Source organism: Lampetra fluviatilis, chromosome 39 (genome assembly GCF_964198595.1).
Source record: "Lampetra fluviatilis chromosome 39, kcLamFluv1.1, whole genome shotgun sequence".
Classification (NCBI taxonomy): Eukaryota; Metazoa; Chordata; class Hyperoartia; order Petromyzontiformes; family Petromyzontidae; genus Lampetra; species Lampetra fluviatilis.
The window spans coordinates 11,884,830-11,899,388 of NC_136313.1; the positions used below are offsets into that span (position 1 = coordinate 11,884,830).

Below are 14,559 nucleotides of genomic sequence, written 5' to 3' on the forward strand. Positions count from 1 at the left end.
CATCAAATTGGCGGGCCCTATTTTTGTATCATCATCGCTGGCCGTTCCCTGTTTGCTAGGTACGGACTTTTTGTCCAAAATGCCCATCAAAATTCTCATAGATCAGGCCTGCATTGAGCTTCCGTCAGGTCGGCGGGTTGCGTTCTTGACGAGCCCTACCAAAATACGCACGGTTTGTGCGACGGTGCAGGCGCTGGCAACTCAGACTGTACGGGTGCCCCCGGGATCGCAAATGTTGGTACCCCTTCGGTTGAGGAAACCACTCGAGGTGGGGGCGGAGGCACAGGGGGTGCTGTTGGGGCCGTCTAACAGGGCCAGAAGGGGCCTCGACTTAGCGGTTGCTCAAACCATGGTGAGAGGGGACAGTGAGCCGTTCGTAATGGTCCTGAATACGGGGTCGCGGCCGGCCGTAATTGCGCAGGGAACGGTGCTGGCTCACGCCGCGCCGCTACCCGTTGAGGAACGGCTCGTGGCTCAAGCAGATTTCACTGTCGAGTCGCATCCTCCAAGTGATGAGGGGACAGAGTGGTTGGACTCGTTGTGTGCCGGTTCTGCTAACTTGTCCAAAGTGCAATTGGGAGCATTGAGGGGTTTGCTACTCGAGTTTGCTGACGTGTTCAGCAAACATAAGTACGATATCGGCTGCACGGACCTGTTGCGCCACCACATAGCTACAGGGGACGCGGCCCCTATTCGTCAGAATCCCTTCCGGCTCAGCCCAGCCGAGAAGGAGCATGTGCAATCGGCGGTTAATGATATGTTGGCGGCCGATATCATTTCGCCCTCTTCTAGTCCGTGGGGTGCTCCTATTGTCCTAGTTAAAAAACAGGACGGGTCCTTGCGGTTTTGTGTCGATTTCCGCCGCTTAAACAAAATCTCGATGGCGGATGCGTATCCGCTCCCCAGGATGGATGAGTCGCTGGATGCCTTGGCGGGAGCACAGTTTTTTTCCACACTCGATCTGCTTTCCGGATTTTGGCAATTGCCACTCGATAACGAGTCTAAACCTAAAACCGCTTTCCGGACACCTGGTGGCCTATTTGAATTCAACCGTTTGCCCATGGGCTTACATTCCGCTCCCGCCACGTTCCAGAGACTCATGGAATTGGTTTTGTCGGGCCTCCAATGGGATACCTGTTTGATTTATCTCGACGATATCATCGTCTTCAGTCGGACTTTTGAGGAGCACCTCCAGCGACTGAGAGCGGTGTTCCTCAGGATGCGTTCCGCTGAGCTTAAATTTAAACCGGCTAAATGTTTTCTGCTTCGGGAATCGGTCAGGTATTTGGGCCATATCGTGAGTCGTTCAGGGATCTCGACGGACCCTGCTAAGACGCACTGCGTCAGCTCATGGCCAACGCCAACCTCGGTCACGGAGGTTCGCAGTTTTATTGGTTTCGCCTCCTATTACCGTCGTTTTGTCAAGCAGTTTGCCACCATAGCCAGGCCCCTGCACGCTTTGACGGCTAAGGGTGTGTGGTTTCACTGGGGGGCGGAAGAGGAGGCTGCGTTCTGCTCCCTTCGTGACGCCTTGGTGCAGGCTCCCCCCTTGTGTTACCCCGATTTCACACAACCGTTTTTGCTTGACACAGATGCCAGCAACACGGGTATCGGGGGGGTGCTCTCACAGGTGGTCGGGGGGGTTGAACGGGTGGTCGCCTACGGTAGTAGAGTTCTTTCCCCCGCCGAACAACGCTATTGTGTGACTCGTCGTGAATTGTTAGCGATTGTGTTTTTTACACAGCAATTCAGGCCGTATCTTTACGGCCGTCATTTTACGGTCCGTACGGACCATGCGGCTCTACAATACGCTATGCGCGTGGCACAGCCATCGGGCCAATTGTCCCGATGGTTGGAGGTCCTTCAGGACTACCAATTCACGACGATTTACCGTAAGGGATTGCGACACTCAAATGCGGACGCCTTGTCGCGGTTGCCACCGTGCACGGACTGCACATGTTTGTTGGGATCGGCGCGGTGCAAACCCCCGGTCGCCGACACCCCAGGAGTTGCGCTCGCCGCCACTGACACCCCGGGAGTCGACGCCCCCACGGGGAGGGATTCGCTGTTGTCGTTGCCCCTCATTGAGTGGGGCCGTCTCCAAATGTCCGACAGCTCCCTACTTACGCTACGTCGAAAAGTTGGCGCTCCCGAGGTAGGGGATGCGCGGGTCGGTTCCTGGGTGTGCAGACAGGGCCTTTTGATGAAGTGGGACAACATGTCCCAGCGTCACGTGCTCGTTGTGCCTGTTGCTATGCGGGGTAGGGTCGTTCTGGCAGCTCATGAACGGCTCATGCATCTGGGTTTTCACAAAACGCTCGCCCTAATCCAGCGAGACTATTATTGGCCGGGGATGGGTAACGACGTGGCGAATATTCTTAAGGGATGCGTAGGGTGCGCCAAAAGAAAACCGCCACCATTGGCAGCTAATCCACCGCTGCAATCCATTCAAGTTTCGCGCACAAACGAATTGGTTGCGTTGGACATCTTGGGGCCCTTTCCTGCTACACCGAGGGGAAATAGGTTCCTGCTGGTTGGCGTAGAATACTTCACCCGATGGCCCATGGCATGGCCACTCGCCAACCAGTCGGCTGCAGCGGTGGCGGACGCCTTCGTCCAGGGTTATGTTTTGGACAAGGGCGCCCCCGAACGCTTGCTGACGGATCAAGGAAAGAATTTTTCGAGCGTTTTGTTGCGCGAGGTGTGCGACCTGTTGGGTACAAAGAAAGTGCGTACTTCCCCCTACCACCCGCAGACTGACGGGATGGTTGAGCGTCTGAACAGGACAATTACGTCTATGTTGTGCCAACAGGTCTGCGACGATCAGGTTGATTGGGACTTACAGGTGCCGGGGGTACTCGCGGCCTATCGAATGGCCCCTCATGCGGCGACGGGGTTTTCCCCATTTTTTCTTATGTATGGGCGGGAGGCCGATCCGGCCATGGACGTCCAACTGGGGATTTCCCAGCCACGTGCAAAATCAAAATTGGCAGACCACATCAAATTTAATATCGCCAAATTGACTGAAGCGCGGGAGGCGGCGAGGTTGAATTCGCGGTCTCGGCAAATCGCGAACGAGAGATTGCATGGGCGGAGGGTGCATACGCATGATTGGAAACCAGGCGATAAGGCCTGGCTGCATTGTCCACATGCACCGTTGGCTACGTCCCCCAAATTGTTGAGACCTTGGAGGGGACCGGTGGAAATTGTGCGGGTTGCACGACCCCAGAGTATACAGATTAAATGGGAAAAACGCCGTTGGTACGTGCACCCCTCCTGACTGAAGCCCTATGCGGCACCGTGTGACCCCGTTCTGTGCCATAACGACCGGGCGTGTGATGTGACCGTCGACTCGGGGAGGGAGGTGTCGCAGGCTGATCCTCACGTGTCTCCACCTGACCCACCCCCAGGTGCCTCGGGCTTGACGGCTGCTGACCGTCGGGAACCTGAACCCCGCGGCACGCACGGGTCCTCGATGCCTGGCCAATGTCTTCCTGAACTGCCGGCACCACCGGACGTTCAACCGCGTCTGGTGCCGTACGACGGACCGGCAAGGCGGACTCGGGCTAGGGCACAACAATTTTCATGAAGACATTTTTTTTTCGACACCGAGCTCGCCCGGTGTTCCCCTCTGCCGGGGTAATGTCCCGTTGTAGGGACGCTCGGAAAGAATGGGACGCTGCACGAGTCGAAAGAAAAGAAAAAAATTTCCATTTATTTTTCTTTCTGCATACACATTGCTATTGTCACTCGCCGGATTGTATATATTGTTCTATTGTCGCGGTGGCATTGGTTGATGGTTGCGGATGGTAGTGTTCGCGTTGTGTTGTGTTGTTACGTTAGTTGTTGTTCTTGTTGTTGTGTTGTGTTACGGGGCACACAGGGGTGTTTGTATATTTTTATAGCAGCCGGGTCGGCTGCGAGCTATGTGGTAGGGGGTGATGTAGTGGTGGTGTTGACGTGCGCCGACTGTTACAGTGATGGATCACGGGGCGGCGCGGGGTGCGGGGTTGAGCACGCGTTGTGGGCGTGGTGTGGACGCGCGCGCCGGGAGTGACAGATGACGGGGCGGCGCGGCGTGGGTGGGGAGGCACGCTGAGATGTGGGAAAACAGGATCGTAGCCAGCGCCCAGTGATTGGTCGAATAGGATGGGTGCTCGCAGCGACGTCCGCAGGTGGGGTATAAAGGGGGACGCGCGAGAGCACTCGGGGAGAGTTACCCAGTTGAAGACCAGAAGACGGAGCTGAAGACCTAGTGCCCCGAGACCCCTAGTCCCGCCGTCCTTATAGGGACCGGGGCCCTGTGTGGCTCGGAGGCGAGACTGTGGGACCCGGGGTCCGACGCCCACGTGGGTCGGGCTGGGGACCCACAGTCAAGACGGACACCCCGGGCAGGGAGTGTCCCGAGTAGCTCAGTGGGCGTTAGTCGCCAGGGTAGCTAAGTGGGTGTTGGTCACCCGAGTAGCTCAGGGGCGTTAGTCGCCGAGTAGCTAAGTGGGTGTTGGTCACCCGAGTAGCTCAGTGGGCGTTAGTCGCCGAGTAGCTAAGTGGGTGTTGGTCACCCGAGTAGCTCAGTGGGCGTTAGTCGCCAGGGTAGCTAAGTGGGTGTTGGTCACCCGAGTAGCTCAGTGGGCATTAGTCGCCAGGGTAGCGAGTAGCTCAGGGGCGTTAGTCGCCGAGTAGCTAAGTGGGTGTTGGTCACCCGAGTAGCTCAGTGGGCGTTAGTCGCCGAGTAGCTAAGTGGGTGTTGGTCACCCGAGTAGCTCAGTGGGCGTTAGTCGCCAGGGTAGCTAAGTGGGTGTTGGTCACCCGAGTAGCTCAGTGGGCGTTAGTCGCCAGGGTAGCTAAGTGGGTGTTTGTCACCCGAGATACTAAGTGGGTGTTTGTCACCCGAGATACTAAGTGGGTGTTAGTCACCTGTGAACGAGTTTGGTAAAATAAAGAGTGTGCTACCCGTGAAGTCGTCTCCCGCCGAGTTACTACACCACACATACAAGCACTGACTCAAGCACATACAAACACACGCATGCATACATATACACGTACATACAAATGCATGCACGTGCACACATGCACGTACAAACACACATAAGACAAAGATCCTTTAGCAGACTGTAGGGGCAAGTGCTGTTGGCAAGCATCTATGTGTAGTGATATAGAATCGGTCACGTAGCAGCATAGCGCTGGCTACTGGCAGGGAAGGGGATCTGCAGTTACAGCAGCCCTGACTGGCAGCAGGCCACGTGATAGACCAGAGAGGGATCTAGGGGAAAGGTTACGGAAACGGCACATCGAGAACCCGCTAGTAGGCTCCAGAAGGGGGCGTGGCCGGGGGCGGAGCCAGACCATGCTGACCGTATAAGAGGGGCCCCGGGAGGGGACCTCGGAGCTGTCGTTTCGAGTGGGATCCCATCGTGCTGCTGGAGTCTTTGTCGTCACCATCTTCACCATCTCGGCGTCGCCAGTCAGGCAGTCTACTAGCTGTCCTGACTGGGAACTGTAGTTACTAAATGTTACTGTCAGGCCGTGTTAATAAACAGAGTGCCTCTTACTGTTAGTGCCTCTGAGTCATTACATATGAAAGCCGGCACAGCACACGAGAGGTGGGTGGCCAGTACCACGCCCGGTCGCCTTTATCTCTTCAGTGGCGATTATTTACACACAGCACCTGATACTCATTTGAGGCCGAGTCAACCTAGGGAAGGCCCAGGACTGGTTCAGATAATCGTCACTGGTGTTGACCGTGAGCGGGAATCGAACTCTGGTCGTAGCCGGATTCGTGGCTTGGCTTGGCAACCGCTGCGCCACTGCTCCCCATCGACCCACGTACACACACACAGCTGTCTGCTCTCTCTCGTATGCGCACGCACACTCTCCCGAGTGCTCCCTGCCGTACACACACACACACCCGCCTGGCCGCTCACTGGGGTGGTGCGCACCACTGCCCTGAGGTCCACCTTCCTTCCTGCAGGTCATGGAGAAGATGGAACGGCTGCTGGAGAGGCAGGCCAGGCAGAAGGCGACCAAGCGATCAAAGTCGGACACTCCGACCAAAGGTGGGAAGTGTGGTTGGTTGGGACTCTTCCCTAAAGTCGGGTTCTTCAATTGGTGGGGATCTCAGAGTGACCCGCCATTGAGGTATTGTCCTCCAAGAGATGTGGATCACCGGGACATGAAGACATACAAATTAGTGAGATGGAAGAGAGATATACAAGAGGTGGAGATGAGAGAGCTCTAGGCAGGAGTCAAAGATTAGGGAGATGGAAGTGGCTGTGCCTGCCATCTGTACATGTGATAATGTGACCATGTGATGTCACGTGGCCCATCAGCAAATGATAAACTTAATCTGTGGCCCATAAAGTTTATATGTAGTTGAAAAACCCTGCCTTAGAGTGTCCTGTTAAAAAAACATAAATTACATGTCGGGTGTACGGTGAGGGAAAAAAGTATTTGATCCCCTGCTGATTTTGTACGTTTGCCCGCTGACAAAGAAATTATCAGTCTATCATTTTAATGGTAGGTTTATTTGAACAGTGAGAGACAGAATAACAACAACAAAATCCAGAAAAACGCATGTCAAAAATGTTATAAATTGATTGGCATTTTAATGAGGGAAATAAGTATTTGACCCCTCTGCAAAACATGACTTAGTACATGGTGGCAAAACCCTTGGCAATCACAGAGGTCAGACGTTGCTTGTAGTTGGCCACCAGGTTTGCACACATCTCAGGAGGGATTTTGTCCCACTCCTCTTTGCAGATCTTCTCCAAGTCATTAAGGTTTCGAGGCTGACGTTTGGCAACTCGAACCTTCAGCTCCCTCCACAGATTTTCTATGGGATTAAGGTCTGGAGACTGGCTAGGCCACTCCAGGACCTTAATGTGCTTCTTCTTGAGCCACTTCTTTGTTGCCTTGGCCGTGTGTTTTGGGTCATTGTCATGCTGGAATACCCATCCACGACCTATTTTCAATGCCCTGGCTGAGGGAAGGAGGTTCTCACCCAAGATTTGACGGTACATGGCCCCGTCCATCGTCCCTTTGATGCGGTGAAGTTGTCCTGTCCCCTTAGCAGAAAAACACCCCCAAAGCATAATGTTTCCACCTCCATGTTTGACGGTGGGGATGGTGTTCTTGGGGTCATAGGCAGCATTCCTCCTCCTCCAAACACGGCGAGTTGAGTTGATGCCAAAGAGCTCCATTTTGGTCTCATCTGACCACAACACTTTCACCCAGTTGTCCTCTGAATCATTCAGATGTTCATTGGCAAACATCAGACGGGCATGTATATGTGCTTTATTGAGCAGGGGGACCTTGCGGGCGCTGCAGGATTTCAGTCCTTCATGGCGTAGTGTGTTACCAACTATTTTCTTGGTAACTATGGTCCCAGCTGCCTTGAGATCATTGACAAGATCCTCCCGTGTAGTTCTGGGCTGATTTCTCACCGTTCTCATGATCATTGCAACTCCACGAGGTGAGATCTTGCATGGAATCCCAGGCCGAGAGAGATTGACAGTTCTTGTGTTTCTTCCATTTGCGAATAATCACACCAACTGTTGTCACCTTCTCACTAAGCTGCTTGACGATGGTCTTGTAGCCCATTCCAGTCTTGTGTAGATCTACAATCTTGTCCCTGACATCCTTGGAGAGCTCTTTGGTCTTGGCCATGGTGGATAGTTTGGAATCTGATTGATTGATTGTTTCTGTGCACAGGTGTCTTTTATACAGATAACAAGCTGAGATTAGGAGCACTCCCTTTAATCTCGGCTCGTTACCTGTATAAAAGACACCTGGGAGCCAGAAATCTTTCTGATTGAGAGGGGGTCAAATACTTATTTCCCTCATTAAAATGCCAATCAATTTATAACATTTTTGACATGCGTTTTTCTGGATTTTGTTGTTGTTATTCTGTCTCTCACTGTTCAAATAAACCTACCATTAAAATTATAGACTGATCATTTATTTGTCAGTGGGCAAACGTACAAAATCAGCAGGGGATCAAATACTTTTTTCCCTCACTGTATGTGTTCTTATGGTCACTTTGTATTTTACACTCTTTTCTGAGAGTTAATTGTCCATGGGACAATATTTTTAGACGATTGCCAAGCATACCCTGAATCTGCACCATTGTTATGTTTTTAAATACAGGATACTGAATACATTTTGTTAACGTCACAAAAGTGGGATCCCAGTCACGCCGCCTGACCTCTAACCCCGCGTGACCTTTAACTCCGCGTCTACAGATGGAGACCTCCTCAAGGACGTGGAGCTGGTGCTGGGGGTGGAGAACGCACGTCTGAGGATGGAGCTCGAGAGGTTGAGGGCGCAACCTCACCCCCACACCCAGCAAAGGCCCCCACAGGTAGGCCCAGCATTCAAGCTGCATGCCCGTGTCTCACTGTCTCTTCGCCCCTTCAGAGCAGTGCTGTGCACAACCTCATTTTGCATTGCCGTGGAGCATCGTGGGTGAATACTGTGTTGATTCTCGTATTTGGATAGAGTCCCTTGTTGAATACGTAGTGCTTTTTAGTGTCTAGTAAATCCTGCAGAATTTGTTTAAAAAGCCTGACTGCTGATGAGACTCAGATCCAAAATTTGATTGCTTAAACAGATGCTGCTTGATAATATTGGTCTGGAAGGCCAACAGGCTGATGGACTGAAACATTTTTGTATGTTGAGAGACAGATTGGAGGTCTCTTTAGAGCAGGGAGTGCTATACAAAGACAGGGCTGCCAACACCACCCCTCCCGGATGGGTCATGCAGTGGTTAGTTCACTCGACTCATTGTTATCCACTTTTCGATGAATGCTTCTCCAAAAAAGCACATTCATATTCCAGGTCAGAGGTTGACTCAACCACCATCCCTTTTGCATGAAGTCGGCAGGAGCTGTCCTTTGGATAGACTGGTGCCTGCCAAAAGAATTTAGAATTTACACCATGGGCTGCCAGTGGAAATGAGTCACCAATGAATGCTCATTTGAGAAGGGAGACGGCACTGCCTTGAGCAGATAAACCCCCCAAGGTACAGAGTCCTCCGATTCACCTGGCGGCCATGTATGTGGGTGCCCATCCTCTGGCCCCGCCGCCACCGGTGCTCAGGACGTGTTCTCGGTTGCCGAGAAGATGGCGTTGCTCGCCAAGGTCGAGAGGGCAGAGGGCCGCGTCCGACAGCTAGAAGAAGAGGTAAGTCCGACTACCTCGACCGCCTCCTCACTCGCTTCTGTCCTGCCCTCGACCCCGCTGTGTTTGTTCAGCGCTGCATCAAAACTTGTTTGGCGCATGCTCCAATTCAGTGGCTCCCCAACACCGCACCATTTCCAGCGAACAACCATGCACCGATGATATCTTTCAAAATGATAATTACTCTAAATCCTAGTATCTCAAGTTTCAAGTTTAATTAATTGGTATAGCCCTGTGAGCCATGCGGCTCTTGAGTTGGGTGCAACCGCAACAAACAAAATATGAACAGAGAACATCTTAAAGCGACGACGCGCAACAGAAACATCCTGGATAAACCAGCAAATCTTCCAGAAAAATACACTGTATTAGAACGCTGTGTGCAAAAATCCCAGTGTGATGCAAGTCAAACAATAACAACCATAAGACAACTTAGATTCAAGCTATCAGGCTAACTCCGCACTTCCGCAAGAAACATAGCTTAACCACATGTTTTCGAATCACCAAAATAAAACTATAAAATACAATCTTAAATTTGGAGCTTTCGTGACTGCAGGAATTACTCTTTGGTTCTTTCGGTAAAGTCACGTATAAAGTCAGTTTAATTTATTATTTTATCTTTATACGTGACTTTACCAAAAGAACCAAAGAGTATAAAATACAATGTAACAACGGTAATCATAAGAACTTTGATTCAAATTTAACAATAAACGATACACACAACATGTACGACCAAACCTGCAGCCATATCCGGCAGCATGACACTCCCAGTGTATGATGTGTGAGTGAGTCAGTGGTAGTGTGAGTGAGTGTATGATGTGTGAGTCAGTCAGTGGTAGTGTGAGTGAGTGTATGATGAGTGAATCAGTGTATGATGAGTGAATGTGTAATGTAGTAACTCGGCGGGAGACGACTTCACGGGTAACACACTCTTTATTTCACCAAACTCGTTCACAGGGGACTAACACCTACTTTGTATCTCGGGTGACAAACACCCACTTAGTATCTCGGGTGACAAACACCCACTTAGTATCTCGGGTGACAAACACCCACTTAGCTACTTGGCGACTAACGCCCACTGAGCTACTCGGATGACCAACATCCACTTAGTATCTCGGGTGACAAACACCCACTTAGCTACTCGGCGACTAACGCCACTGAGCTACTCGGATGACCAACATCCACCTAGCTACTCGGCGACTAACGCCACTGAGCTACTCGGGACACTCCCTGCCCGGGGTATCCGTCTCGACTGTGGGTCCCCAGCCCGACCCACGGGGGCGTCGGACCCCGGGTCCCACAGCCTCGCCTCCGAGCCACACAGGGCCCCGGTCCCCACAAGGACGGCGGGACTAGGGGTCTCGGGGCACTAGGTCTTCAGCTCCGTCTTCGGGTCTTCAACTGGGTAACTCTCCCCGAGTGCTCTCGCGCGTCCCCCTTTATACCCCACCTGCGGACGTCGCTGCGAGCACCCACTTATTCGACCAATCGCTGGGCGCTGGCTACGATCCTCTTTTCCCACATCTCATCGTGCCTCACCACCCACGCCGCGCCGCCCCGTCATCTCTCACTCCCGGCGCGCGCGTCCACACCACGCCCACAACGCGTGCCCAACCCCGCACCCCGCGCCGCCCCGTGATCCATCACTGTCACAGTCGGCGCACGTCAATACCACCACTACAAATGGGTCAGTGGTTATGTGAGTGTATGATGTGTGAGTGAGTCAGTGTATGATGTGTGAGTGAGTTTAACACGTAGGCTTTCGCGACCAATATTATTCATAATCAACGTTTTTGGGTTTAGATCGCGTTATTTATAAATGTGTCGTAACCCTCCACCACCCGACACGGCCAATCAGTAAAAAAGTGTCACGTTGACAAAAGACAAATAGTTCACTGCTTTAGCCAACCGGTGTGTTGAAGCGTGAAAAAAATTGTAAATGTTGATTAATAATGTGTGAGTGGGTCAGTGTAAGATGAGTGAGTGTATCACGGCATCCTCCCCGCCATCACGGCTACCAATGTCTAATTGCCTGCATCTGTCTCAGCCTGCCTGCAATGTTCCTTCCTGCCCAATTCCCTACGTGCCTGTATGTAACTGGTCTGTACTATCTGTCTGTAACGTGTCTGGCGGTGACAGCCTTGCGTGTTCTCTGCTTATTGAACGGATTGAACCCAGCGGCCACCCTGATTATTACTGTGATTTTAATAATCATAACAATATTACGCTACGTCTACTTCACGGTGGACATTATGTGCCACCGTCCGGGGTCCAAGATTGTCAAATACAAAAAAGACACCGCAAATTTCTCAAGTGGGATTATACACAGCATCAATCATCGCGCCCTCCAGGCACACTGATGCCCCGGCTCACTTGTAATTGAGACTTTTGCTGGTCTCTGTAGTTCTCACCTGGTTAAACTAAATAAACCGTTGTCTGCTCATATACAGGGTGTTTCATGAAGATGGACCCAATTTTAAAGCAGCATATTTCACGATGGCAACATGTTACAAATTACACAAAGTTACAAACGGTTTAATGAGTTATCAAAATTTACTAACCATTTTATGAATGCTCTGTGCCCTCCACCTGCTGTACGGACAACATCGAGACGATAGTTAAATTCGTCCCAAATGCCTCTCAAAGTGTCTTCTTCCACTGAAGTCACCGCTGCCGTGATTCTGTTTTTGAGGTCATCCAGATTAGTCGCTAATGGTGGCACAAAAACAGTCTTTGACGTATCCCCACAAGAAAAAGTCGCAGGGTGTGATGTCTGGGGATCTTGGGGGCCACGAGTGTAGCGCCAGGTCTTGGGGTCCAGTGCAACCTATCCAACGTTGAGGCAGTGTGTCATTCGGAAAACGTCGAACCTGCAGGTGCCAATGTGGCGGTGCTCCATCTTGCTGAAAAATGAAGTCATCGGAATCTTCATCAAGTTGTGGAAAGAGCCATTTCTACAGCATTTCGAGATACGCTTGCCCCATAATTGTTTCCCTTGAAAAAGAAAGGGCCATACACTTTTCTTTGAGAAACAGCACAAAACACGTTCACTTTCGGGGAATTACGCTCATGCTCTACAGTTTTGTGTGGATTCTCTAATCCCCATAGGCGCACATTGTAACGGTTAACTTTACCGCTTAGATGAAACGTTGCTTCAGCACTAAAAATCAAACGCGGTAAGAAGCTGTCGTCCTCCATGTTCTGTAACATCGCATAACAAAATTCTACACGCTTTCCTTTGTCACCTGCACGAAGAGCCTATACCATTTGCAACCAGTATAGCCTCATGATTAAACGTCGCCTTAACACATGCCAGACAGTCGTATGAGGAATCGCAAGTTCTCGGGTGGCACGATGAGTGGACTTCAGCGGGCTATGCAAAAAACTCTCTTGAATTCTGCTCACGTTTTCCTCTGAGGTACGTGGTCGCCCTGTGCTCTTCCCCTTACATAAACAGCCTGTTTCCTCAAATTGTCGGTACCAACGACGAATGCTCTTTGACATTCGCGGATCAATGCCAAAACGCCGTTGAAATGCACGCTGCACCGCAATTACGGATTCAGCCTTGCTTAACTGCAGAACGCAAAAGCCTTGTATTGCAGGGTCGCCATCTTGCGCTGGGACAGGCATCTAGCGGTAATCATTTGAAACTCTATGTCCCGCCCTTTCAAGTGGTAAGAGTTTCATTCATGGGCGGTTCGTGGTTGCAGAGATATAGCGATTTCAAATCGGGCCCATCTTTTTAAAACACCCTGTATTGCACTCTTTCCAGAGGTGCATCGGAGACCTAATTAGGCAGTAATTAGGTCTCCGATGCACCTCTGGAAAGAGTGCTTATTATTATAAATACGCGTATCAAGACTTTTTCAGGAGGGTCCTACGTTGTTGCAGTAGGAGGCGATGTTGCTCTATATAAATTCCAATTGAGTAATGTTTAGGTGGTTTTTCAACATTGGAATGCTTGGAAAATACCAGTGTACATTGTGTGGGTTTTTGGGTCTTTATTTGCTATGGGAAAAAAAACTTGAGAACCCGATGGAAACCCATGCAGAACAGGGGGAGAACTTTCAAACGCGAGTATCGCGTGAGTCTGCAACCTGCGTTGTCGAGGCTGTGCCTCTCCTGTGCGGCACCTTCACCTGGACCGCACCGCCCTGGTGTGTCCTCCCACACGGCACGTGTAGCTGAAGGTGAAAGCCAAGAAATGGGGGCGTGAGCGGCAGGACTATGTGATGCGTTTGACGGAGCGCTCGCACGGCTTCACGAGGACGTCCACCGACATCCTGCATGGCTTTCCCGTCGTGAGTGCACCCCCTCCCCCACCCTTGCCTCCGGCCCCCCCCCGCCCTACACTTTTCAATGCCGAATCGACGCGAAAACGTGAGAAATGCAGTATTGGCAGGTCAAAATACTACCCTCCAGTGCCCGATTAGTGTGGCGAAGATGCTCGCAAGAGACGGATAAGTATCATTTGCGGGCTGTTTTAAGCTGGTAGGCTTTAAATGGCTGCAGGCCATAGGAAATCGAGTTATGGGCCGTATTCTGCCCAACGGCTGTAGGTTTTCCAATCTTATTATCTTGAATGTAACATTTGCACATGAGCATGTCGTTTTTCATACATTGTAAATAATCGATTCTTAAATGCACAATTCGGGTCCTGTATTGTGAGCGCACGCGTCATCTTCTTGTTGGACACGTGATGGGCGTTGACACGGCTCGTGTCTCCCGGCACAGGCGGGATCTTTGCTGCGGCAAGGGATGGGCCGGCGTTACGGACAGCTGGAGCCACTGGTGTGATGCTGGCGAGATGCCGATGAGACGCCTATGTGGCGTTGGTATGACACCAGTGAGATGTCAGTGTGATGCAGTGATGCCATGGACACTGGTGAGGCGCTGGTATCACGCCGGTCTGAAGCTGTATAGACGCTGGTGCGACGACTATGTGACGCTGGAGTGATGCTGGGAAGACGCTCGTGTAATGCTGAGTGACGCGGCACCGCGATCGAAAGACCCCGTCGCGACACATCAGTAACGGGGGAGGGCGAATTTCACCACTTTTGCATGACTTTCGTTATTGCTGGTGTTTTTACGCTATTCACGTGAATTGTTAATTACCATTTATAGCCATCATAAACCCACTGCTGGACGAAGGCCTCCACATGCCGTGTCGGTCATGATGGCCATTTGCTCATTTCACCAGGCTGGTCAGTCCGGGTTTATGAGGGCCCCAACCAGTTCAGATTTCATACACCACTGATGTTAACCATGGCTGGGACTCAAACTCAGGTGCCTCTTGTTGAATATAAATATTTCACGGCAAGATGGAGGCCACATGTGCCACGTTAAACATTGTATTTATTATCGCATGGGTTTTCTCACAATCTT

General features: G+C 51.4%; 1 protein-coding gene across 1 annotated transcript in view; it reads left to right on the plus strand.

Annotated features, from left to right (window-relative positions):
- LOC144946004 (coiled-coil domain-containing protein 33-like) overlaps window positions 1-14,557 on the plus strand; it is a 78,571-nt gene extending 64,014 nt beyond the window's left edge. The window contains exons 7-11 of the mRNA XM_078874736.1: window positions 5,972-6,056; window positions 8,241-8,359; window positions 9,097-9,180; window positions 13,359-13,475; window positions 13,909-14,557. Of these exons, the coding sequence (XP_078730862.1) occupies window positions 5,972-6,056; window positions 8,241-8,359; window positions 9,097-9,180; window positions 13,359-13,475; window positions 13,909-13,971 (468 nt within the window). The 3' untranslated portion in view covers window positions 13,972-14,557. The remainder of the gene's footprint in view (window positions 1-5,971; window positions 6,057-8,240; window positions 8,360-9,096; window positions 9,181-13,358; window positions 13,476-13,908) is intronic.
- Window positions 14,558-14,559: the final 2 nt, after the last annotated feature.